We start from the raw sequence: 25,690 nt of genomic DNA on the forward strand, positions 1-25,690 counted from the left end.
ATAATTTTGTATTTCTTAAAAAAACCCGCCAAAGCTTGCAAAAAAGAATACGTTTGCTAACGCACAAACTACATATTTTGTGCTAGAACAGCTGTGTTAGATTTTGCTATGTCGTTAGTCCCCAAAATGAGTTGCATTTAACATAGTGAGTATAGACAAAACATTAATATAAAAGCAATTTCCCTGAATCAGAAAACACATGGCGAGTTTCGCATAAAATTTTAATAGCTTTACAAAATTTTCCGCGATTATACTTCACGTGGTCATTCCAGGAGAGAGTTTCAGTAAAATAAGACCAATAAGTTTAACAAATTTTGAAATATCTCAGGGAAAAAACCCAAGCATAATATTTAAAGGCAAGAAAATGATAATTTCGAGGCCTAAACAGCACGCAGTGAGTTTTTTCTTTCATATTTATTATTAAGCCATCTGCTTTTGTCCAGGAATACAGGTCAGCAAGAACAGCTGCTGCCTTACTTTCAATCTAAAAAGATATACTTCCTTGAATGAAGATAGTTGTCTCGTCAGAATTATGAAACAAACGAATCATCTGTGTATAATGCTCAATATTATTAATAAAAAATGTAAGAGAATAATAGCCCAAGCACGTTCCCTTGTGGAACTAAAGTCACAAGCATGTCCGTTAAAGAGTAAAAATATTTTATGCTGACGAGTTTTGTCCGATTTTGCGACAATTATTAGAAACGTTTAATGGCGGATCCACGAATATTGTAGTGCTGCACTTTTTGTAATATTTGTTTGCGGTTTATTAGATCGAAAGTGTTTTACGAAATCGACAGACATACCGAAAATCAAATTTTAAAACTTGTAATTTTTGCTTCAGCAATGCTGTTTCAGTCGATGTCTGTTTTCGGAAGCCGTGTTGAAACTCAGAAAGTTCCGAGTGCTTTTAGATAACGAGAAATCCTATAGTGCATTATTTTTGTTTCGAGTTCTTTAGGAAAATGAGATTATAAAGAAGCCGGTCTATAATTTTTAAACAAATTTTCGTCCCCATCCTTGTATGCGAGAAAAACTTTTCCGACTTGCATTAATTTTGGAAAGACACCTGAAGAAATGTATCAAATTCAAAGGTTAATTCGCGGGGAAATATATTGAAAACATGCTAGATTGCTTCAGTACTGAAACCATTAACGCCTAGACTTCGACGACCCCTTATATTGTTCAACACAGCAAATATCTCCAAGATGTCTGTAGGAATTTAAAAAAAAAAATTCGGCGAATTGGAGACGGTTGTAAACGCGGGGAACCTTGATCATTTGAGGACACCTCAGCGTCCTATTCAATGCTAACCAGATATCGATTACAAGCATTCGACAATGCGGAACCAGAAACAAATTTTTCATCGCAAGTTATTCTATATAAATTGCAATGCGCACTAAACGAACGAATGAAGGGAAGAATTATTTCCCGAACCATTTTTACGAGTTCTGTATGAGCGTTTTGTTTCTATGCACCGTCATTTCGGCCTCGCCATTATCTTGAGAGAATTGTGGACTGGACGTAACTTAGCAAAACCCAAAAGTTTCACTAAAGTTTTCGAACTCTGACCACTCGAACTGGGGCCTGCTATCTGACATTACTGTCACCGGTGCACCATGACGGACAAAAATGATTTTCAGACATTCAATTATCATCTATGGTCTTGAAGAAAATTTACTTAAGCATATTTGACAGACAAAGCAGCGCCACAAAGATCGACCACTTTTTTCTGGCAAAGAAAATTCCCAGCTTCGGACACTTAAGTCCTCAGTTGGGCTGCGCAACAACGATTCTTCACTCTCACAAGTGAATCTAGCACACATTTCGCAGTAATTATCAGTGACGCAGATTTACCTGCTGATGCCCACCACCAAAAGAACTCTCGGGCCCGCGCCCGGAAATTGTTAATGCCTGGGTAGCCCTCATGCATGCATGACAACTCCTCTGAACGCAATTTTCGAGGCACGATCTCTCTATTGACTTTTAGTAAAAACCCGAGGGTTTCCGCTATTAGGGCTTTGTCTTGCCAGGACGGCTGAAGAAAGCAAGGCAACGACGACTTTCTCGGCCAACCATTTTAACATAGGCTAGTTAGGGGTTTGCTCACGTCATCCAGTGCCCTTTTTTACTTTTGTCAAGCAGGGCAGCCCCTTTTTGTAAGCCCATTAAGCAGCCTTGCGTATAGCTGAACACTTCCGATACTATAGACCTGATAGTTACATCTGTCTCCTTAAGCGACGCTCGGGACAGGATATCTGCTTTGGCCATCAGCTTGCGCGGACATTACACCGCATTGAAGCGTTAAGGCGCTAAACTTTTGTACACGTGGCGGCAACACATCAATCGGAGTCGGCCCTAACGATGGCACTAGATGTTTATGGCCGGTCTTAAAAACTGCGTCCAGACCTTTTGAGAATTCTGCAAACCGTGATCTCTCCAAGAAATATCTAGTAGATTACAATCGCGACAAAAACAATATAAGCAGACGCAACAACCGAAAGTGCATTATACAATCAGATAAGTGGCTAAGCAGTGCTAGGTGGGCCCTTTAAGAGGAACCGACAGCTAAGTACGCACCTCGGGAGAGCGAAATCTTAGATCAGACGATTTTACGAGACACGCCGTTAATATCCACGAGAATGCTATGCAGGGCCTGATGGACAAGCAAAAATACACCGCCACCGTCATTATCTCTATAACAGAGGTATACATTAAAGTTCGGAGGGAAGACCTGTGTGTTAAGAACAGATGGGCCAAGCCATGACTCAGTTCCAATAACAACGTTCGGAGCGGTGACTCAGGTAAGACTAGCTAGGTTATCATATTTATTCCGCACGCTTCAGCAGTTTACAATTAGGAATGTAATGTCATGGACTTGGGACGCCGATATTGCACGCATGAAGTACCTGTCGGGATGCCATGTTTTCAATCGTCTATACTAGTACAGCGCAGTAGGTCACTGTAATACTAGGGGGTACTAGAACTGGGAGTTCTGCCGTCCGCGTCGGCCTCTCCATGATAGCTGGGTGTCAGGTGGCCCAATTCTGCCAAAAGGGCCTGGGGTGGCGCTGCCAGTCCCAGCGGTACAAGAAAACTGGTCGGGCAGCGTATAGCGAGACTTGCTTAAGGCGTGTTTGTGTGACTATTTCTTCTTGGTTTGCGTTGTGTGTGAAGCGATACAATATTTTGTGACTGCCAGCTGTGCCAAAGAGACAAGGGACTCGCAACAATGCGGAATACGGCGAAAACGCAGAAGTTTTATGAGCGCACTTTTAGACATTTTTGAAAATAAAATATTTAGAAGATAAACGGGACGAAACGCTTGGCAGTACGTACAAGGGGTGCCTCTAATCTTAATTTAAGACCACGGCGAGAAAACTTAATATTGTTGTATTTGCGTATTTGTGTAAATAAACTCGCCCTTTTTCTTTTATCGTCAACTTGTTAAACCAGAGGTGACACTTGTACTAAATGCCTCAAGCCAAAGATTTTTTTTTTCTCTCGAGCTTGAATTCGACCGCCATCGCTGATGGCTTGGAATCAATAGCACCTTTTGCGAAAGCTTGCGCTGTAAAGCCCACTGATCGTGGATTCAATTCCTCGCCCCTGCCCGCTTCAATCTTGGTGAGCATAGTACCGGCGTGCTGTTATGTATCACTAGAGAGTTCTAGAATAGCGTGAAAACCCTTGCGTCAGCACTGCGTACAACGCACGCAAGCTGTCGACGAAACGTTACGGAGCGCGTCGAATGAGCACTTCTATTACAGCGGAAACGCAGATGTAAAGACTTGCAGCGCCATCTAGATGTGCTCCTGCAAACTGCTTCAAACAATTCAAGGCGGGTATTCGGACTAGCCAACACAACGCCGCGAAAGTCCTCGCTTTGCGACGAAGTGCGTGTATCTCTTTCCGGGTGCCTGTTGTCACCGTGTTTTTTTTGTTTTTTTTTGGATTGTGCGACCAACAGTTCGATGTGTGGTTCGCTCCAGTGTGTTCTGGGACCCGTACTACCTTATGTTGGCTTCGTCATTTGCTTGGAAGTATGCAAGCAATAGGTCGCACCATTCGCACACCGGCCACACGATAAAGCCCAATTTTGGGTTCGACGGTGTCGCCAACGTTCATGGTTGTCGACACCCATCTTTGTGGGCGCTCAAAAGGGTTCGTCGCGTTGATTTCTTTGAGGAGGTTGCGGGTCGCCTTTTAATACCACCCGATCAGGCCGAATTCCACTTGCTCCGAGGAGGTTACACGGGGAAGCACTACCATTGGGAAAAGGTTTAATCTGTACTTAAGTTCTGAGTCCGATCAAGAAGAGGGCCAAGGCAGTCTAGTGGGCCAAGATTTTTGTTGGCGGTCCTGCTTGACACAGGCTGTTTCGTCTGTCTCGACCTCCGAAATCCGCAAGTCCTCGCCCGCCACGAGCCTCGCCCTTCTTCTCTTCTTCTTTCTCTTTCTTCCACAAGGTTGAGGTCATCTTCAATGGTGAAGCGAACCCGTACAACGCGCGTAGCACTTCCACTAGTTCGCCTCACCGCCGCCATTTTTCAAACTGGAGTAGTCTCACGCTCTCCCGTGCGCGGCAAGATCAACGAGAATGGCACTCAGGGGACCGTTACGTAGGCTCGCAAACATCGATAGCGAGTGTACGTACACATAGCTCGCTGCATTCCGTCCGCATGGCGCATGCGCAGTGTGTAGGACGCAGTGTTAGCGCTAACGTAGGGGGTTTGCGTTTGCCCGTATACGCAATACTAAAACTCTACTATTGCGTGATGCACGTTAAAGACGGGAGACTAGTAGCTGTATACTGCACTGGCTTTCATCACCAACGAAGACACAAGACGCCATCGGGGCTGACTAACTTCCCGCTGTCCAAACATGCACATAACAGAATTACAATTGATGGCTCCGTTGATCTGCACATCTTGAATTTTGCAAATACAAATAATTAAGGTGCTCGTCAGTTATCTACCCGAGGTTCTGCAACTTTGTCGCGAAGCTTCCACACATCTGCGATCGACTAAGACTCATCCTTCGTGATGTGTCAATGGACATTATCACTTCCGCACATTATATCGTACTGCATTATCATTATCACACCCTAAATGGACCTCACAGGCATTCATTGTACGGGCTGCATGCCTTTCTGTGGCGCCTGTGCAACCGAGCAAATATAAATATATATGTGCCTACAAACGAATATTTTGGTTTTATGTTTTCCATTAGTGAGAGCGGTCGGGTTCCGTGATGACACTGGGAAAAGTTCTATGCTAGCACGTGCGGCAAAAACCAGATATTGACGAGCAGTGAGACTAAGTTCCATGCACATTACGCTGTTTAAATACCCACTCACACAGTTGCGTCTTAGTGCGTTGGACTGCGCTGCACAGATACACGGAAGCGAGTCACCGGCACATCGATGATTTGTATGAAGCGTGCAATTCAATTCAAGGGGAGCTTGGCAAGCGACATACGAAGCAGGGATATCCTGGTTTTTTCGGAGTCGAAACGCAGTTAAACACACCCAAAGGCTCTGAAACGATACTGTGCTTATGAGACTTTAGAAATGCGTTACCGCTGGCTACAGCGGCCACGGTGTGCTGTTCCTGTTGCGCGCTGAAGACCATGCTTTGAAGCCACAGCGCAAGCTCCCGGTTGCACTGCTGCTCTGGGTGGTTGCAGGATCGCTATGCTCATGCCCAATCCAACGAGAGTGGCCAATAGAGACAACCAACACCGACAAGCCTCAAGCAAATTAATCACTCACGCGAATGTATGTTTATCGGGCTTGCAATCGCTCCTGCTTGCTGCAAGAGCACCAAGAGACAACAAGTCTGTCAAAGATACATTTGCGTGCGTGCTTCAATTGAGTTTGTTTGTATGTTTATAAAGCTTGGAGTTAGTCTGCCTCAACTGGCCACATGTCTTTGACCAGGAGATCAGCAATATATAAAGTGCAGTACAACCGCTAGCGTGGGTTTTTTAACGCACGCCGCGCAGTAGTGATACACGACCTCACGCCGGTACGATGCTCAGGCAGATCGAAAAGCGGGGGGGGGGGGGGGGGGGGGGGGCAGTTATTGACTGCTGCAGTTGCTTAAAGCTTACCGGTGTCAGTTTTTTATGTTTGTCACTCTAGGGAACTGGTCACTCTAGGGAATGATAAAGATCACCCAGTTGTGTCCCTTTTCCCTCTTCCAGTGGGAGGTATTTTTGTGCTTCTCCTTACTTGATTATGTTATCTTTTATGGTAGCGGAAATGGACATCCGGATGAAATATTCCTTCAGGGTACAGGAGTGCAAAACATAAAACAGGAGTTGAATACAGTCCACAAGCTACGACCAGTGCTTGTGGCAAGCTAGTTAGAGCCTTTCGAAAGTTTGACCTGTGTTGCAAGCTGTGGAATACCAACACAATTATGGATACAAGCGTGAGAGCTTCGTGTTGGATTGCACTTCAACTCCAAGCATGCTTGAGCAACAGAAGCAGAAGCCAATGGTAGTAACTTGCGCCTGCAGCATTTCTGATTCTCACACAAAATGTCAGATTTCCACGTTCTGCAATGTTGGTTGTTCCGCCATTGTGCAATGGATCAGCGGATATCAACCTCAGTCTAATATCGTGAAAACAAGAACTAACGTTGAGGACGCATGTGACATCTATATAAGTGAAATAAACTTGACGACAAGAAAAATGCGTGTTTCTGACTTGCTGACAGGTTTTTGTTTAACCGAAATAAATTCTAAAGGTGTCCACAACATAAGTTCTTGTTTTTACAATATTAGGCTTAGGTGGACATTGTTCAGAAAGAAATTGTCTGTCTCTTTTTTTTTTTTTAATTTCGATCCAGTTGACATCATGCTCTCAAAATTTTGCGCTCTATTCCAACTGCTGGCACCACATTCTCAATGAGTTTCAGCTTCCCGCGATGCGTAATTTAAAAACACGGGCCAAAAAAACACGATTCTCTCAAAGACATTAAGTGCATTCACTGCACGCGCTCCTCTTACCTGTATAAGTAATCAGAAGTCAATAATGAAAATAAGATAAACTGTTTCAGAGCAAAATAAATTTTTGCTATCTAACATTTTTAAGGCTGTGGACGCCAGCGCGTGTTGCACGTGTAACTAGATGCCAGCAGGCTCCTAGAGAATGGAGTGATAAGACTCCGAAGACGGGAGTTTTGTGGATTCTATGTTTTTTTGTTTTTTTTTATGCCATGTTAGTGCGCGTGGCCAGCGCCAACCTCTGCTGCGTCGCGCAATGCCAGCGCAGCAGAGGTTAGTTGCGCTATTTCTCCACGGGGCGCGGTGCCGTCGGGGCCCAGATGCGCTTTGGTAGGAAACCGAAACTTAAAAACCCGTCGAAATTGTGCGGTTTTTTAGAAAGCCGTAAAATGCTTCGCGTGCTTTCTATCGTTCTGCAATTTGTTGATTTGGTGTTTTTTGATGATGCTCAGCAATTTTATAATTTAAACCGTGCCCCTCAACAGAATATTAAAAAGTTAATTACGCAAAACGAATTAAGAACTTAATTATCCGGGACTTTAATAATTTTCCTAAATAGGCCCCTGGCCCAGGACAAAAACGACACAAGCCTTTTTTTGTTGCGACGCGCAGTTTTCGCAATATCAAATTTGTCAACCTTTCGTGAAACACCCTATATGTACAGTACATGCGCTCTGCTGAGGCCGCTTGATCACAAGAGTCGCGGCCCAGCGGACACGACCAAGCTCCGTTGCATTGCTAGGAGGTCCTACAGCTCCCACTTGTTCCCCGACGAACTACTTCTGTCGCGGGACAGTGTATTCTATAGATATGTAGATATCCGGTAACCGAGCAAACGCAGCGCATCGGTTGCCAGAGAAACTGCAACCATATTTTTGTCATCCGCGTCCGAACACAAATAATTTTACGGTAGCCAGTTACTTTCCATGGGTATTTAAACATTTCGGTAGCGAAGCAAAAATCGTGCGTCGGTGTCCATACAATGACTATCGTTCTTCATTCAACGGTAGTCGAACAGACATCTTTCGTAGGGTGCCACAAAAAGTGCCATTGATATTTAGACATAATGTAGCCGAGCATACACAGGTCATCGGTGGCAGACCACAAATTGTTAAATAGGTGCGAGACAATTCGTATAGGTGCTTAGAGATCTGGAAACCAAGCAAGAATTGTTGCATCGGTGTCCAGACAAGCGCCAGATCTCCTTTGGTCACCGGTGGTCGAACACAAAGAGCTCGTCAAGTGCCCTATACTTGACATCAGTATCTAAAAAACCTGTAGCCAAGCAAAAATAGGGCATCAGTTGCCATATAAGCTCCGACTATATATTGTTCATGGCCGGTCGAACACAAATATTTCAATAGGGGCCAGATACTTGCCATATGTATTTAGACATATGGAACCGAAGGAAAAATGGTGCATCGGTGTCCTGGGAAGTGTCAATCATACTTTGGTCATCAGTGACCGAACACCAATAGTGCGTCGGGTCCATATATACGCCATAGCTATTTCTTCCTCTGGCAGCCGAGTCAAAAGTGCACATTGGAGTCCAGAGAAGTACCGGCCATTATCTGAGCGCTGGCGGCTAAAGAAAAACCAAAATGCTTGCGGACGGATGCTTTCCGGTCATCTTTTGGTCTCTTGTAGCCAATGCCATGACAGTGGCAGAGCTCGCCAGAGAGTAGCCAAAGGTTGGCCGATCGCTGCACACATTTTCGGTGCTGCCTCAAACGTCATCCATACAGCAATGAGTACCCTACAACCTTTTTATTGGCACAATTTCACCTGTGTTTGATATAGTTTATGCACGAAGGAAATAACTTCGAGTCTTTTGGTATTTGTTACGTTTTGGCTAGATAAGCATATTCTGCTGATGTTGGTATATCAAAGATAGAAATTGTCACATTTAGAATCAGATTACTTATATTTATGAATAGGACAAAATAAAATCAAAATAATCCCCAGGACGTTTTTTGTAGCTAATGAAAAGTTTGTTTTCTGGGTTGCTATTTTTTTTTAAATTACGCATTGGATATGGCGATCAGAAATCAAACAGTTCCAATATATTTCATAGTTAACATATCGTAACTTATATCTTAGCTTCTAGGCTTTTGTCCTTTCAACAATGCAAGCGGTCCTCTCCTGGCATTGCACGCGTTCACTAGGAAGTCCTCGCTAATAAACACACTAGTCTTGCGGGTGTTTCGGTAGTGAGAGCACTGGCAAATACATGTTGTAATAAAGAGGTGAATCGTGCGGTACATATTTATTACAAAAACAAATTATTAACGGTATGTCGTCACAAGATGTGACTGCTAAAAGAAAGAGGGAAGAGGACGAGCCACGAGTGGTCTCTCCTCGACCGGCAGTCTAAGTCTGAAAAAAAAATCTTTCAGTCGGAAGAGTTTTCTTAACTGTTGGGCCCGCGTGGGTCATTGTTAATGGAAAAATCTGACATGCATAAATGTATTACAGAGATCCTATGAAAATCACATGCCGAAGGGAAAGTATTTGAATTCCTTTATTCTGTATTCGGGTCTTCGAAGTGGATTAGCATACATGGCGCCGTTATTTGCCCATTCTCACTGGCTATAAATCAAAAGAAGTAAAATTATCACGGCTGGGTTGTTTGAATGTTCTGAGTATGGCGGGCGAAACGCGTCTCCGAAGGGTGTGTTTATTGCTCTATACGGCCACTGCGTCGCGGGGTTCGCGAAATGGCAATAAATCGCGCCACGTTGCCTGTTGTGTTCGTTCCTTCGGTCGACCCTTGAAGCGCCGGCTAAAAAGGCGAGCGCACGCAGGTCTTCAAGGTGCCCCAGCCATTGACTGGTTGACAGCTTGGTCGATTTCTCCGGCTGAACTCCCTGGCTTGTAACCCAATCAAAATAAAAACAGTAAATCTTTTACCCTATATCTTAACAAACCGCTAGAAACAAACTGAAACACTCACCCGCCCTCATACTACACTTCCGCACTAACCGATATACAATTATTTACAAAGTGACGAAATCACTGCACAAGTGTGGCAAGCTGGGCGAGTTTGTGCGATGACATAGCGAGCAGAACAGGGCACAAAACATATACGAAAATCATTGTATAATTTAAAGACATATCAATACAAAAGATTGCATCATTTAAAACGGGCTGCCCAAAAGTGCGATGTGCCTGTTGTGTGTTCAGCTCCCAAAAGAATGCCGCAAATTTGTTGCAAAGTTCGCTCGATAGCACATAACCTTAAAAAAAGACAACTACGAAAAACGCCACACCACCTTTATGTGTCGTGTTCAAGTGGCGTTTTGGTAGAAGATATGTAGACCAAAATGCCCTACCACACAAACATATGGTAGGGCTATATCAGCCTGAATGAAATCTTTCTGGAGCATGAACGTTCACTGAAATCTACCGTTGGCGGGGATCTTCCGGTATATTGCGATACCTACCTTTGTTTTTTTTACCCTCAAAGGCATAACAATAATTGGACATTATCGGGACAAGACGACTCCCAAAATTTTGAAAGCGCATTGCATTTCTAGTTTGGTGGATCGCTGCATTAGCCACCCATCAGTGGCACTGATTCAGACAGAAACCTTGTTTTTGGATCGGACTGCAGGGCAAAGACATGCTAGTTAGATAGCGTTGTTTCGTGTGGGACACGCTCTGGCACTGCAACTCAGCGTCCGTGTGCCGTGCATGTTTTGTTTCTCTGTCCTTGTCTTTTTGTGCGCTGTTCTGTTCACTATAAAGAAATCACTTAAGTCCTCGACTCTCCGGACTCACGCCTCACCGCACTAACGCAATGATCGACCGGGAGTTCGTGAGATTTCCGAGGTTTGAGAACTCTTTCACCATCTCATCAAATCTGAAGGTGAGGGTGATTTACGTGAGCAAGGGAACATATCATTGATTTTAGCCGAGGTATGCTGCCTGAGTTTTCATCACCTTACCGGCTGTATGAAGAGTTATGGAAGTACACGAGGCTGTCACTCTTTGCTTTGCCGTCGTTGAGCAATCAAGATCGCGGTCAACCACAGCATTACAAAGGTGGACGGTCAGCCGGTGGAAATCTTGGAACCAAATTAAAGAACGCTGGTTGTTAATACGTTCCAAGCATCATAGCTTTCTGTATACCTCCACAGAAATCTCATGGGTGTGCTTCCTTTCCTCACTTTTTTCCTTGAATGTGACGTTAAGGTTAATTCAGAGGTCTCGGAAACCCATAAGTTGGAATTTGAATTAATGCCGTGTGGTCCTGGAAGAACATGCTTTCGGCAAGTTCGGTGACTTGATGAGTTTGGCGAGGGAATGCGTTTGTCAGTTTGTAGGAGGGTAAGTTCGGTGAGTTCTTGACTGAGGAATTTAAGGTCACTGCTTTCCTAAAGGTATAGGGGTGAGTGCGTCTTGAAATTTTGTGTACTAGTAAATTTAACTTAAAACGAAAGAAACACACGAGCGAACGAAACAGACGACTAGCGAAAGCTTTGTCGTCTGTTTCGTCCTCTTGTGTGTTTCTTTTGTTTTAAGTCAATGTAGATCACCAACACGCTCATGTCTTTAAATAAGTAAATTTAAAGATTATTTATTTTTATTTTTTTGAACTGATGTTGAGTAAGTTCAAACGAAAATGCCGACCTGTGGTCAGTAAATAATTACAACGGATGAATTCCTATTCCCAGAACCCAGGAGAGTCACACTTTCAAGACCGCAGGGATGAAGGTGATCAACCCAAGGTTGTCCAGATTGCTGCCGTTGCTGCTGCTGGTGCTCCTACTGTTGTCACTGTGCGCGCATCAGAGTCAGGCCGGCAAGCTGATTAAGCTTGCAGCCGCTGCCGCCCTCCTCGGAGGTGGACGAGGGTTGCTTCCCATACCACTGCCCATTCCTTATCACAAGACCCAATACTGCCCCTACCACGTGCCGGTTCCCGTGCATTACCCGTGAGTCGCTTTTTGACTGCATACAAGTGTTGCAGGATGATCGGTGAACAAGACGGTTTTTAAGCTGCGTTTTACTGCTCATATATCTTACGAAAGACAGGAATATTGTTGACAGACACACCGGCAAAATTATATATGGACATACTTAGGGCATGTTCGAAGAATGTTGGCTTTATACTTATGTACGCTCCAATGATGTTCATCAACCAAGTAGCCCAAACATACCTTTCAGTATGCTTTGAACATATCTGCAGACTGTATTAATTTAAGATTAATGGGACGGAGCCATTATATGAAAGAATAAGTGCCTCTCCGAGATTGTCTGAAGTATGTCCTTTGTATGATATATTAGCATTCTGACTGCGGCTCAAGGAATTGGTGACCGAGATTTTCACCAAAACACAGCTCGGAGGCCATGGAGCTAAAGCTCGCGCTGCAGACCCTCCGAATCCTGGCTTAGATCCACATTCCGGCCCGTTTCTTTATTTTTTATTCATTATCAGCCTGCAACGCCATTAAACTATATCTCAGGAGACTATAAAACAGAAAAAAAGGTTTCTCGCATTTCAGGACCTAACAATCTCGCAAGGCATGTTATTGCATTCCATAATTGGAAAAAAAAATCACTCTTGTACGGACCTCAAGAATTATGTGTATGTGCCCTTTCCGTTCTGAAATAAAGTGAAAATGTTAAAAGTATTTATTTACTTATTTTGAAGACACTCAATTTAGTAATTTGAATAGGGATTGAGGCTAAGAAACATCGAAATGGTATTAGTGCACACGTACCAGCTTGCCCAATTATCTACCTTTTTACAGGCAAAGAAACCATTAGAAAATGCGCAAATTAGTAACAATATTTTAAGCTTAACAATATCGGTGACGTTAGTATTGAATAGCGAGGGGCTTGAATCTTTCGACGTTTTAGGTATAGAACGCACTGAAGAAACTGCAATTTTAAATTAACAGCAGACACCTTATGGCTATGATTAATGCCAGAAGAGATGTAGAATGATTTAATAATTTATAACACAGTTCAGTCTTTTGATGAAGATTTTATGAAAAAGACAAACTAAGGGTTTTGTATACTTGCAAATGAGAGTGTGCTGGTAGGTGTAAAATGCCAAATGATGACATGGCTAACCCTACCAGCACAGGTTAACTTGAAATGGGAAACCTAAACGGTGGTTCATGGTAGAAACGCTGGCCGTACAGTAGAATAAGCGTACCAAGGAATTTTTGTACGACTTTTATTGAAGTTCTGAGTCACCGCTCAATAAGAAGACGCAAATACAACGCTAGTCAAAGCGACCAGTATACACTACAAAAGGTCTCATGGGCGAGGCATTTCTATCAAGTCAAGGAAGTTGCCTTCAACTTTGGAATTAGTGTGCTTTGCGCATCAGGCACGCGAGCAAAAGCTGATTAGCTTGTAGCCGCGTGCCTTGAGTGCTCGCTCGCCCACGATCTCGATCTGCATCGTACAGGCCTGCGTCTTTGTACCTCATTGCGTGATGGACGTCAAACACCCTAAGCCAAAAGGGGCATTGACGGGTGTGAAGTCAGGTCATTGGGGCTGACTTGCCGTTGTCTACACGCAAACACGACAGTTTCTTTAAGTGTTTTTAGAAAAGCCGGCTTTCGGCTTCCTACGCCGTACTACAGGCTCTGGACCTGACCCGCGTGTGTGCATGCAAAACCGCAGTGTGTGCATCAAGGTCATATTGATGACTTTTCCTCGTCACGTACCAGAGGCCAGGGGGAGTTTGGAAGGGAGTTCCGCGTTCGACTGGGACTCGCGTTCAATCGCACGAGTTTAATCCGACTTCTGAAAGAGTCCAAACTGTGCACCATGTTGGCCTCCGGATGATGACGTAGCTGACCCAGTACTATGCTACTGTGCCATTGCTTTCTATACTCCACCTGAAGAACTGTAGTAAGAAAAGTACGGCTCCTCGCGGAATGTTAGTGGTTGCCCCCTTAATGTGTTGAATTAAAATACACGTAGTTGCATCTTAAATTAGCTTTAGTATGTTTTATCGAGATGTATAGTACACGTTTCAAACGCCAAAAGCATCGTTTCTTTCTTCGACAACCACATCTTCTAATAACTGAATAACTACTTCGCTAGCGCATGAATAATGCGCACATTTTTTTGTTCTTGATGCGACAACGGGTCTGGGATGTGTGCGCCGATTCACGCCTTTGAAGTCACGATAAGGCGGCGGCTCTGTAAGTCAGACGGAGAGTGTGCAGCAGTTTAAAATATTTAAAGACCGGTTATCTGGTGTCATACATTACGCAATTTACACTCTCAGGGAAAAAGATATTCTTACACCACTTTGTCCCAAATAAGATACCCCAGTTGAACGAAGTTTCGGTTGACCCGACAGTACCAAATTTCACAAGCGGCTTGATAGCCGAATGGTAGAGCTTGTTCAAATAGCTAAAGTACGTGTTACTGAATAAAAGAAAAATAATACGTGTTTTCTTGGCTTTACTGCAAAACCTCAGTGTTTTTTTTATGTAGTCTTTGATACTTACTTTAACTGTGTAATAAGTTTTATCGTACCATTAACAAGCCCCTTGTAAATGCTGTGTCCGCCTGTTCGACATCAGTGCGCTCTACGTTGAACTGAAGTTTTGGGGTGTATTCTATGGGACAAAAGGACGTAAGACTACAACCTTTTTTTTGACAGCGCATAATGCCAAAGGAATCCGGTCAGGAGCAAAGCCTCCAGAATGGCACCTGATGTACCGTCAGTGAAAACGACGTAGATGTGCTCTGCATTTATTGAAAAACTGTTCGTTTTGACAACCACGATTCGCCCATCTGTTGTTCCAACGTCTCTTGCTGAATCCGACACAGGGTTCACTACCACAGCAAGAGTTCCAGCCACCACTCTCGCTCGCTACAAGGTTCCTCGAGAGTCGCTCACGGCCACTATGGAGGCGGTATCGGCTACGGACATCAGGGACACGGGCATGGCTCCGGACATCGTGGATACGGGCATGGTCACGGACATCATGGATACGGCCAAGGCTACGAACATCAGGGCTACGGACATCAGGGCTACGGACATCAGGGATACGGTCATTACGGACACGGCTACGACGGTTACGGGAACTACCGCTGACGACCGCCTTGAAAGAAGAAAGGAAAAACAACTTCCGGTGTTACGTACGCAGTGGCTTCACCACAGGTGATGTAGAGCTTCCGGTGGTGTTCTTGGACGTGCTCGTGAACTGCCTTCGTTCTCCGATGTAGCGGAAGTTCTCGCCTCAAATGAGAACAGTTTTCAAGCTACGGTTTGATCACCTCTGAGCACAACAACCAGCCGGCGTCACAGATGTACGTGGTAGGTAGCGCATCTCGGATAAAAACAGAAGTGTTTCCACGTGTTTTTGCTGGTTTGCCACTTTGGCATCGGAAAGGGCATGGTTCTGTTAACTTCTAGTAGATGGTGCCTCAAACGCACAAGTTGCTCAATCACTGCGATGTAACTTTTGACGACGTAGCGCTGTGGTTCCCATGGCCGCCACACCCGGCTGCAAGTAGGGAAATAATGAGGATTTTGGTTCGCCAGGTCCAATGGAATCGCGGTATTTCAGAAGAAATCGAGGTGTCTTGTGTATCTTATGCTGATATAAACGAAATAAAAGTAATACGCTGCAGATTGTTGCAACGTTTAGTTTGTTGCTCCGGCACTTTGAATAACGCGTTGCGTAAAACTCGGTCAAGCATCTCTTCATTAAAGGGCCCCTGAAAAGAAAAAAAAGTTTCATTTTAGACAGTCTGGTTGGGAGACGCGTGTCAAGAAATTAATTTTACTCGAAAAAAAAGAAAAAAAGAGCAATAGCGACGGAGCGAGACACGATTTTGTTGGCAGTCACCTCCTTTCCACTTGTTTTTTCACTCGGCAATTCGGGCGTGTGGAGGAGAGGTGGTTCGACTTCGCCTTCACGACCGAGATGGTCATTCCGTAATTTCCCGTGACGTTATGGACTTCGTGCGCTAAATTTCAAATAAATCTCTTGTCAATATTGATCAAAAATTATTTTTTTCGCGTAAAAATGTTTTTGAAGCACGCGTGTTCCAACCAAACTGTTTACAAAAAAAAAACAGTATTTTTTTTCCTTGTCAGGTTTTTTTAAGCCATGACTTGAGCTACCATCGAAACTACTAGTATTCCTAGTTGGTCCAAAGGATAACTCTCGGATTACAAACGCGGTATAGACAAAATGTAAGTTTATCACCTGCCCGATTTCACTCAAATCAATAATTTCACCTCTTGCGTTGTGATATGTGCAGTGGTTCTTCAAAAAATATTATGGATAATAAATAAAACACCTTTTTTTCACCTCAGAATCATTTTGTAATGTACAGTAGTTTTGGTGAGGCTTCCAAGTATAAATTGAAACCTTGTGTCCGGTCGCGAAACAATTTTAGAAGTTGAATTTATATGCAGTATATTTCTAGATTTCTCTGAGTTGAACAGAGTCTTGTCTTGCTCAAACACTTGCCAGCTACTGATTTGTATATTCTGCTTTACTGTTTGGGATATCTACATATTAAATAAATTAAGGAATGCGAAGGACAAATGGCATATGTTTCGCATCTTATTGACAATTGCAAAACATGTCGAACAAATGACACTCGCAAGAGTGTTGCATGCGGCATTGTCACTATTCCAGCTGCTGCATTATTTCTTCATTCTTTCGTTATCGGCTATACTTGAAAATAGTTTCATTACATACGGGGCAGTTGCTTGTATTCAATACAAATATCTAGTTTTTCACCCCTAAGCATTTTCTCAGGATGTGACAGAATGGAAGTAAAATAAAACCGCATTAGTCACTGTGCACTTTCATAAAGGTTGTTGAAATCGAAAAATATCTCCAGAAACACTTTGCTGCTCGTAGACCAGACAAAGAAAAAACCTGCAACTGTGTGCGGAGCAATACATAATACATTTGGCTGTAAAGGCCATTCATGTATTTTGTTTTCGGTTAACAGGTTTTCCCATTGCAGTTCACACCATACCTCTTGTTGGTGACATACATCGCTGATGCACTTCTGGGCACTTTACCTCCAGGATATCCCTCTTGATGATGTTATCATGAATATCAGGAAGCAAGGGCTATTCCCTCCAAATTACAGTTCTGCAAAGGTAAACGGTCAATCTCGTTTCCACGATGATGGCCTCCAGCGCTAAGTGTTCATAATTCCGGTCACGTCTGGTTGCAGCCTTCCTATCAAATAAATTGCCTTTCGGGGAAAGGACTTGAAATACACGAAACAATAAAGTAGGTAGGGGCTAAGAAAAACAGTACAGTGCTCTCAAGTAGTGGAAAAAACTGCATTCTCATGAGACGTCACCTTCATTGGGACACATTCCACAGCTGATGCTATGGCGCACAATTTCCGCGAATTGTTTCAAAAAGCATTTGTAGCACCCCTGGTTTCCGTTCGAATTGAGCTGAGGTAGCACAATTGAGCGCAACAATTAGAGATCCCCTACAACAGTATTTTTTCGGTGATTTTTTTTTCCCATGTTGCTGTCTGCTTGTTTTCCCCGGTTGCTGTTGTTTGTTACCGTATGCCAATTGTAAGGCTGCAGAGGCCTTGTCAAGTCAAAACTGTTTTGACTTTTTGCCACTGCAGCCCACATCACTATTTGATGATGATGTAAATAAAATTGATTGATTGATTGATTGATTGATTGACCTCGAAAGCGTCAAAACAGAGCGGCAAGATATGTTCCTGGCAACTACAATTTCTCCGTAAGCTCGAGTACCTTAATGAAATCTTTGAAATGTCATAGGTTAGGCTAAAGTATAAAGTTCTTTCATAACATTTACAATAACAGAACAGCCACGAACAGTTCAATATTCCTTCACGCCTCATGTCTCCACTCACGTACGGTAGATCATAAAAAAGATCCGAGAAAGAAGGAGAGCGAGAGAGAGAAAAATAAGTTTAATTGAAGAAGCAGGCTACTCGTTTTCTTCCAAAGCGAGAGGAGCCCTCAGTGCAGGTATTCTGTAGCATTTTCTGCGTTTCAACTAGGTTACACCAGCTCACGCTTATCATTCGGGTCCGAGCTGGACAGTGCAGCTTCTCACTGCTGGGGTGTTGGGTTTCAGATGAGCGGAGCAGCCCGGATCCTAGGGCGTGCCCAAGTGACGTAGTAGAGTATAGCTTTGCGGTGCACAAACGGCATGTGTTGTAGGGTAGACAGCAGCGCATATGACATGTAAATACCTTAGGTGGGGAGGTATTTGTCTGCAACAAGCGCCACCCTACAGCATCTTTTCTTTAGGGTTTCTTGGGGCGGGTGACGGTGCGGCGAATGAAGCGGAAATTCTGAAGTGTAACATAGTAGGTCATGGTGATTTGGGACGAGTCTTCCTGTGGCGGCGGAGCCTCGATTGTTAAAGATCAGGCTGACGCGTCTGCGAGTTCATTCCCACTGAAGGAATCGTGGTCTGGCGTCAAGATCAGGGGTACAGTGAAGGGTTGATCGTGAAGGCTAAGTGGAGAGCAGTCAAAGTTGGAAAGACGGCCTTTGTCAAAACTAGGGCTGGCCGCCTGTGGCTCGATAATTGTTGTTAGGGATATGATTGTTGAGGTGGACTTGATATCGAGCGCTACCACTGCTTTCTCTGCCAGAAATTGGCTAGGAGTTGGAATGGACGCGAAGTTTATTTCCTGCATGTCCTCTCCGATCATGCTAATAGCCAGGCGACCCGGTACCAAGCGGAGCGAGCGTGTCCGACGTTTTCTGGCGTTTTAAAATTTACTTTGGAGGGCATGGGCGCGAGCCTGACGTCTCCCCTGATGAAACTTCGGGTGCATATGTTTAGGTATTGGGGCGACGTATATTTTGGTGTGATATGTGATATTAAAAGGGAACGTTATAGCGTGACCTGAGGTTTGGGTCGGATAGCCCAGGCGAGTTAGAGCATGCTGCCTGCGGGTGTCAGCTTTAGTCTTTCGCGCTGACTTATTAGGTGTGTCTTAACGTGCTCTGCTGGATAGAAGACCTGAGGTTTGTTGTAGGCCCATTGCATGAGGGCTTCGAGTTCAATTAAATTCAAGCTTTATTTTTTCAGGTATACACTGGAGGAACCTCTAGACAAAAAGCTGCTATAAGTAGCTTGACGGGGTCTCGGGTCAAAAAGGATAGCAGCAGCTTCACGAAATAATCATAATACAGTGCGTAAAGTATGATATTACAAATTAGTACAATTTGCACGCTACACAATTTACCACACCGTCAAACCAACTTGTGAATTTGGAAAAAAAATTATGGCTTTAAGCAAAGTGTGTGCAAAGTTTCATTTTAGGAAGAGTGATAACATTGTTACAATGAAGATGCCTGTTATTTAAGAATCTTGGAATATTGTAGTGAAGTGATTAAAGATCACAGTATACGCGATTTCGACGAACCAACCATTTCTCTGGTTGGTCCGTAGATGGTGGTTTCATGTAAAGTTAGCCCGGTAGTGCGATATAAAAAATTCATTCGCAAGATTTGAGTGTAAAATATCGGACAAAGTAGACCACCCGGCTAATGATCAGTTCCTAAACGGGCGGGAAGCTTCTTCCTCATTCAGGCTGTGTTGTCTTTCTGAAGGCTTTAACATCATACGGAGAATTTGATTAGTTGCATGCGTGAGACGCTGATGCGTTTGTGATTACTTGCCGTCTTGTTGAAGAAAGTTGCCGGGGATCCGAACACACAGCACTCGCGGGATGACGTGATTCTCGAAAGTGAGAATGATCTGTGGAGGGTCATAAGGGATGTTCCGGCATTTCCTCTTCACGACGAGGAGTCCTGACTTTTCAGGTGCGCACTGGAGACCGCCGCCGCGCTCACACCGCTGGACAACGTTGATAGCGCGCTGCAAGGCCTCCTGTATTTTGCCGTTAGAGCCAGAGGTGGTCCATATGGTATTGTCGTCGGCGTAGATGGCGTGATGGACACCCTCTATTGTCGCGAGCTGGACAGGGAGCTTCATCACCGCCACGTTAAAAAATTTATAGGCGAGAGATCCGCTCGCTCTTGCGCCCTCTTGTTGCGAGTGGGGAGTGGGAGCATCCGAAGAACGAGATGCCGATCGTGGTGATTCGATTCTGTAGGAAGGCTTGCCCTATTGGAAAACCCCAATATAAACAGCGTATTATGGATATTGGTAAACAATATCTTTTTATTGTATTGCAATACAATATAGACAGTGTATTGGAAAACATTACATTTATTGTATTGTATTACAATAAGGATTTGTTATGGGATTCCAATATCCATAATACGCTGAAAATATTGGAATCCAATACCGTATAAACCCTTATTGGATCCCCATGTGTCGTATGGGGATCCAATAAGGGTTTACGATTCCAATATACTCAGCGTATTATGGATATTGGAATCCAATATATTATATCGGATACCAATAAAACTATATACGAGTTGGAATATCACGTTCAGCGCAACATTTCTCTGCAACGCAGTCTCTTCTTGTGTGTATTTCTGAGTGATAAATTAAAAAAAATGTTGCTGTTGTGAAATTGTGAATAAAGAAGCAAAACACTGGACTTATCCATACCAAATATATTTAACATATTCCTGAACTGGAGGATCTGGCATTTACTGCAAAAGAAAGTTAATTGTTTAGGACTCTCATTCAAAAACTTCATGTTTGAAAACAGAATGTGAAATCCTCACCTTAATGAAAACAGCACCTGCTAGCTGTAGTTATATAGAAACTGCAAAATAAAAATGTGTGATTAGTTCGCGACAAGTAGCAATCCTTCACCAAGCGGGTAGATTCAAAATTATGTCTGCGTTTGATTGTGGAAAAATAAGCTTCAATGCCACTGCCACAGGTCATTCTGAGCTCAGTCAATTAAATATACGTATCCTCTCTTCTGGCTTCACTATTCCTGCTTCGCACCTAACTAGAGTATCTGGAATGCTCACCTTTGAGGAAAAACGAACTGGTGCTTGCTTGCTTGTAGGCCGTGGAAACTGGAAGAGAGATTTGCGGTTAGTTGCGTCCAAGTAGCAGTTACTTTGAGTAGCCACGTAAAGTACACTAAGTCTGAAAGATTCAAAATTACATGCGCGGGACATAGATATCCTCTTGCGACGTAACTGGGCACGTGTCAATGTCGCCCGCTTGTATTACAGAAAAATAAGCTTCAATGCAGGAGCTCCCAGTCGTTCTGAGCTCCGTCAATTAAAAATGCTGTACCGGTCATATGGCTTCAGTATTCCTCCTTCGGGAATCTGGAATTCTCACCTTTGAAGAAAAGCAAACTGGGACCTGCTGGCTCTTAGGCTGTGGAAACTGTCAGAAAGTTTTGCGATTAGCTGCGTCCAAGTATCAATTTCTTTGACCAGCCACCTACAGCACACTAAGCCCGATAAATTCAAAATTACATGTGCGTGACATAATATGCCTCTTGTGACAAAACTGGGCACACGTTTTGTCGCCTACAGCAACACTGAAGCCAGACAGACAACAGGTACGGCACCTTTAATTGACGGAGCTCAGAACGAGTAGGGACGCTTTCACTGAAGCTTGTTTTGCTGCAATACACACGTGTATTGCAGCAAAACAAGCTTCAGTGAAAGCGTCCTCAGTCGTTTTGTCAATTAAATATGCCGTACCGCTTCTCTGGCTTCAGTATTGCTGCTTCAGAGCAATCTAGAAAATCTAGAATCCTCACCTTTGAACGAGAACGAACTGGCGCCGGCTGGCTTGTGGGCCATGGAAACTGCAAGAGAGGTTTGCGATTAGTTACGTCCAAGTAACAATTTTTTTGGGTAGCCACCTACAGCACACTCAAAATTACATGCACGGGACACAGATGCCTCATGCGACGGAACTCCCTTCATCCTTGTTTTCTGTTAACTCTGCTCACCTTCACCACTCGCCTCCAATTTCTGCGCTACTTCTTTAATCTCAATTCCCTGATTCCCAAAGGCCATGCCATGGCTTGCGCCAGTCACGGATCTGTCAGCCCTGCGACTGGCGCTATTGTGGCAAATACGCCACAGCACCTGACGCTTGATGTGCTCTTTCAATATTTTGAGCATGGCTCAAAACAGGTGGATGGGTGTCTGGTATGCCCTTTGCTTATTTGCGGATCGTTCCGAATCAGAGGGTAGGCGCTTCTGCGACCTGGGCGCATGCTCGGTATTTTACAATTGTTGAAACAGAACTCTGCAGGAATCTTGAAACATAACAAACATAATGTGTACGCCAAAAGGCATAGCAAATGAAACATAGACCATCTATCTATTTTCGTTTCTTGCCCGCAAGAAGCTGTCGTATATGCAGCCTCCCTTGCTTAAGCCGTTCCTCCCTAGTGTCCCGGTCGGGTCTCGTCCTGATGAATCGTCGGTGGAGACCTGAGGAGCGGTCAACATCAGATTAGACCTTTTTGAGACAGAACCATATACTTGCTGAGAGGAAGTGCACCCAAACGAATCTCAGGCATGTCGTTTATAGTGCGTTTTAAATTGAGACGAATGATGTAAAATGAGACGTCAATACTGATGCACCCCTTTTGCGAACCCAAAGTTTTGAAGGCCTTGTCCCCCTCGCTAGGGGGACAAGGCACATGAATCCCGGCATGTGGATGAAATTTTTACCTTAACATCCCGACTCAATGCCCATCCCTGAATATTCGACCACCACACTTTTAGAAAAAAAAAAATTTTTTTAGAAAACACCGAATCATCTACCATCCCTACAAACGCCTGAACCAAGCATACTCGTACCGTGGCTTGTTTGCTCAGTGCCGCCCCCGAGTTAATTCGGGCTGACAATTTTGTTTTGTTTTTTTTCAAATGGAACCCCCATTCTTAGTTTTGGTTTGTCTTGTAGAAGCAGGTGGATACTTTTATAAAGCTTCCTCCCTATGCGCTTCCGAGTCAACATTTTTGCAATGGCCAACCCCCGGGCTTTGATTTTGCGCTCCTTGATGAATGCTGAAACTCATATAGGCGGGCAATAGCTCGCCTTGAAAATACTTGCTTTTGGTGGCCGAGAACAAACTCGTGTTCCTGATTGGCAGCCACTTGCTGCCAAGAATTGCTGCACATGTCCTAAAGATTAGTCTAACACAGATGCTTTGGCCGGACAGACACACAAAAGCCTGAAACAAGGCCACTATACAGACAGGAAATAGAGTGTCTGTGAGGAATGAAATGCACAACCCAGATAGGCGTGAATCACTCACCTTGAAAACACTTGCCATGCGCGGCAAAGAGCAAACTTCTGACCTTGATTGACTGGTGCTTGCCACCAAGACCTGCATGTATCAGGAAGAACCTGGTCTTAGTCAAACTTGGGTGTTTTTGCAGAAGAGAGACAACAAAATACTAATGCAAGACCACTACACATAGGTTATGGCATTCAAGAGGAATGAAATACAAAACTCATATAGGCGGGCAATAGCTCACCTTGAAAATACTTGCTCTCGGTGGCCGAGAACAAACTCGTGTTCCTGATTGGAAGCCATTTGCTGCGAAGAATACCTGTAGATATCCTAAAGAACCCAGTCTTAGCGTAACACAGATGCTTTGGCCGGACAGAATACAAAAGTCTGATACAAACCACAAAAAGCAGGAAATAGTGTCTGCGAGAGATGAAAAAAGACCCAAGTGGAGAGGCTCGTTCTGTTTCACGTTAGTCAAATAGTGTAGCTCATTTTGCTAAAACGATGCATATTTGCTAAAAAAAATATCTATATTTTGACCCATTTAGCAGAGTTTACTGCCAAGGGTACCTGCACACCAGAATAAGTCAGAATTAGTCAGTTTTTTTTTCTTCTTTTGATGAGCGACAACAGAGGCCTAAACAGGTGATGAAACAAAATATGAACCCAGCAAGACAGGCTAGTTTGCCTTGATGCAAGCACAGTGCCTCGGCCAACCAAATGAGGTTTTATTCTTTATCACTTGTCATATTTGGTGGGAATAGTAAAGTAAATGAAAATAAGGCAATCTCTCTTGCAGCCGACAGCTCCAAACAAAATTCATATACCTCGATAAACGACCTGGAAATAAAATTGGGTGGTGGCGAAGTGGTTTAAGGTGTCAAATTTCAAACTTACAGACTGTAGTTTTGGTTTAAGTTCTCCGTGTGTATATTTTTATCCTTATAACTATATTTACATTTTTTTTGTATTTTTGAGGCACAAGTACTTAATTTATACGCTAATTCACCTTTAGAAGCGTTTTAATTACACTCCATGCCTTTCTAGTGCTCGTAATTGATTCTTGGTGAAAGCGGTCTTAAATTTTTCTTTTCTTGCTGTCGCTGCTGCTTGCTTTCTCACCTTTAGAATGCTGACAACTCGACACAAAAGTAATGAAAAATATGTTTAAAATGTCATGAAGATCAGCATATCCAAGCTGTACCCCTGCTTCATGCCCCGACCATGCCACCATACCATAGCTGAGTGCAGTGACAAATGGTCCCAGGTTTGTCACCCAACCGTTTTTTGGGCTTACGGTGTGGCGCGACTCATGAAGCACCTATGCTTCGCGATGGAGCCAGTGAGCGAGGTGTGACACACTAGAGCTGTGCAAGCCACAGCTTTACAGCCTGCAAAGCGTGGGAAGATCCCTCTCACTTTGCAGAGCTGGCATTAGCTCACCGAGAAGCTATTGCAAGCACTAGAAAGCCACAGAGTGTGAATAAAAGCGCTTCTGAAAATGAATTAGTGTGTAAATTATGCATCTATATGTTAAAACTTAAAAAAAGTATATATGTATATATATATATCTATTTAAATACTAAAAAAGGCAAAAAAGAAAAAAAAATGTTTCCAGGTGGGCTTGCCCCCAGAGCTCCACGGCCCTTGAATTCAGTTCCCTAAAGCCCGCTTCAGACGGAACAATTTCGCCCACCAACTTCATGTCGCAACACCAGCAACACGGGCCGCCCGCGTTCACATGCAGCAACCGAATTGCTACGACTTGCCATCATCATCATGAAATTTTATTTTTCTTACAGTATTTAGACACACAGTTATATCCTAAAAACATGTTTTTATATCTTTAAATTGTGCTGAGAATACTAACTCGTCTTTTTGAAACAGTTTATTTTCAAAAATGATCCATTTCAAACCAGAACTAAGTCCTCAGTTCTGATCATCACGACCACAGGGGTGTCACGTGAAAATATTGCATTCCTGATTGGCTGCTGCCGCTTCAAACATCTCCGAGTAGTCAGAGTTGCTCGTCCGCTTCGAGCCGGACCCAATCTCAGCAATTCGTGTCGATCTAGGGAAAACTAGGGAACAACCCGCCAGCAGCCCCAAAATTGCTGGAAAGGTTGCCCCGTCTGAAGCGATCCTATACTCTGTTTCATATATAGAGTGCAACGCAGTCAAAGCTAGCGCACCGGTTTGCATTGCTGACCGTGCCTACGTTCGCCCCATAAGATAGTGCGTCCCCTGCGGAAAAATTTTAAAAAGTCGGAAAATGTGCCTCCTCGAGGCTAGTAACTGATAGTGGCGTTATGATTTCAACGGAGCACAAATGTTTTTCAAGAAAAAGGAAAAGATAATGTGAACCACCTTAAATTGTTTTCGTGTTCATCCGTGTGGCAGCCGCTGGTTTTGAGAAGATGGCGTCTTACGCAGCAAGCTCAAGTACCTTTCCTGCTCGGATGTTTCGAAGATTCGTTGTGCGAAAATCTTGAAAGAGTGCAAGCAG

The 25,690-nt window shown here is 43.8% G+C and overlaps 1 protein-coding gene across 1 annotated transcript; it reads left to right on the plus strand.

The window, feature by feature from the left end:
* The first annotated feature begins 11,724 nt into the window (after positions 1–11,724).
* On the plus strand, positions 11,725–15,088 carry LOC115321887 (annexin B11). Its single transcript, XM_029982167.4, has 2 exons — positions 11,725–11,951; positions 14,821–15,088. The coding sequence occupies exons 1-2, from the start codon at positions 11,725–11,727 to the stop codon at positions 15,086–15,088; spliced, it is 495 nt and encodes a 164-aa protein (XP_029838027.2).
* The last annotated feature ends 10,602 nt before the right edge of the window (positions 15,089–25,690 follow it).

Source organism: Ixodes scapularis, unplaced genomic scaffold, assembly GCF_016920785.2.
Source record: "Ixodes scapularis isolate PalLabHiFi unplaced genomic scaffold, ASM1692078v2 PGA_scaffold12__126_contigs__length_90152505, whole genome shotgun sequence".
NCBI lineage: Eukaryota > Metazoa > Arthropoda > Arachnida > Ixodida > Ixodidae > Ixodes > Ixodes scapularis.

What these genes read in the sequence shown, in the direction of transcription:
- LOC115321887 (XM_029982167.4), top strand. Translation starts at nt 11,725, where the DNA reads ATGAAGGTGATCAACCCAAGGTTGTCCAGATTGCTGCCGTTGCTGCTG. An exon ending in CCGGTTCCCGTGCATTACCC is followed by an intron (nt 11,952 to 14,820) that starts GTGAGTCGCTTT and finishes AATCCGACACAG; the next exon opens with GGTTCACTACCACAGCAAGA.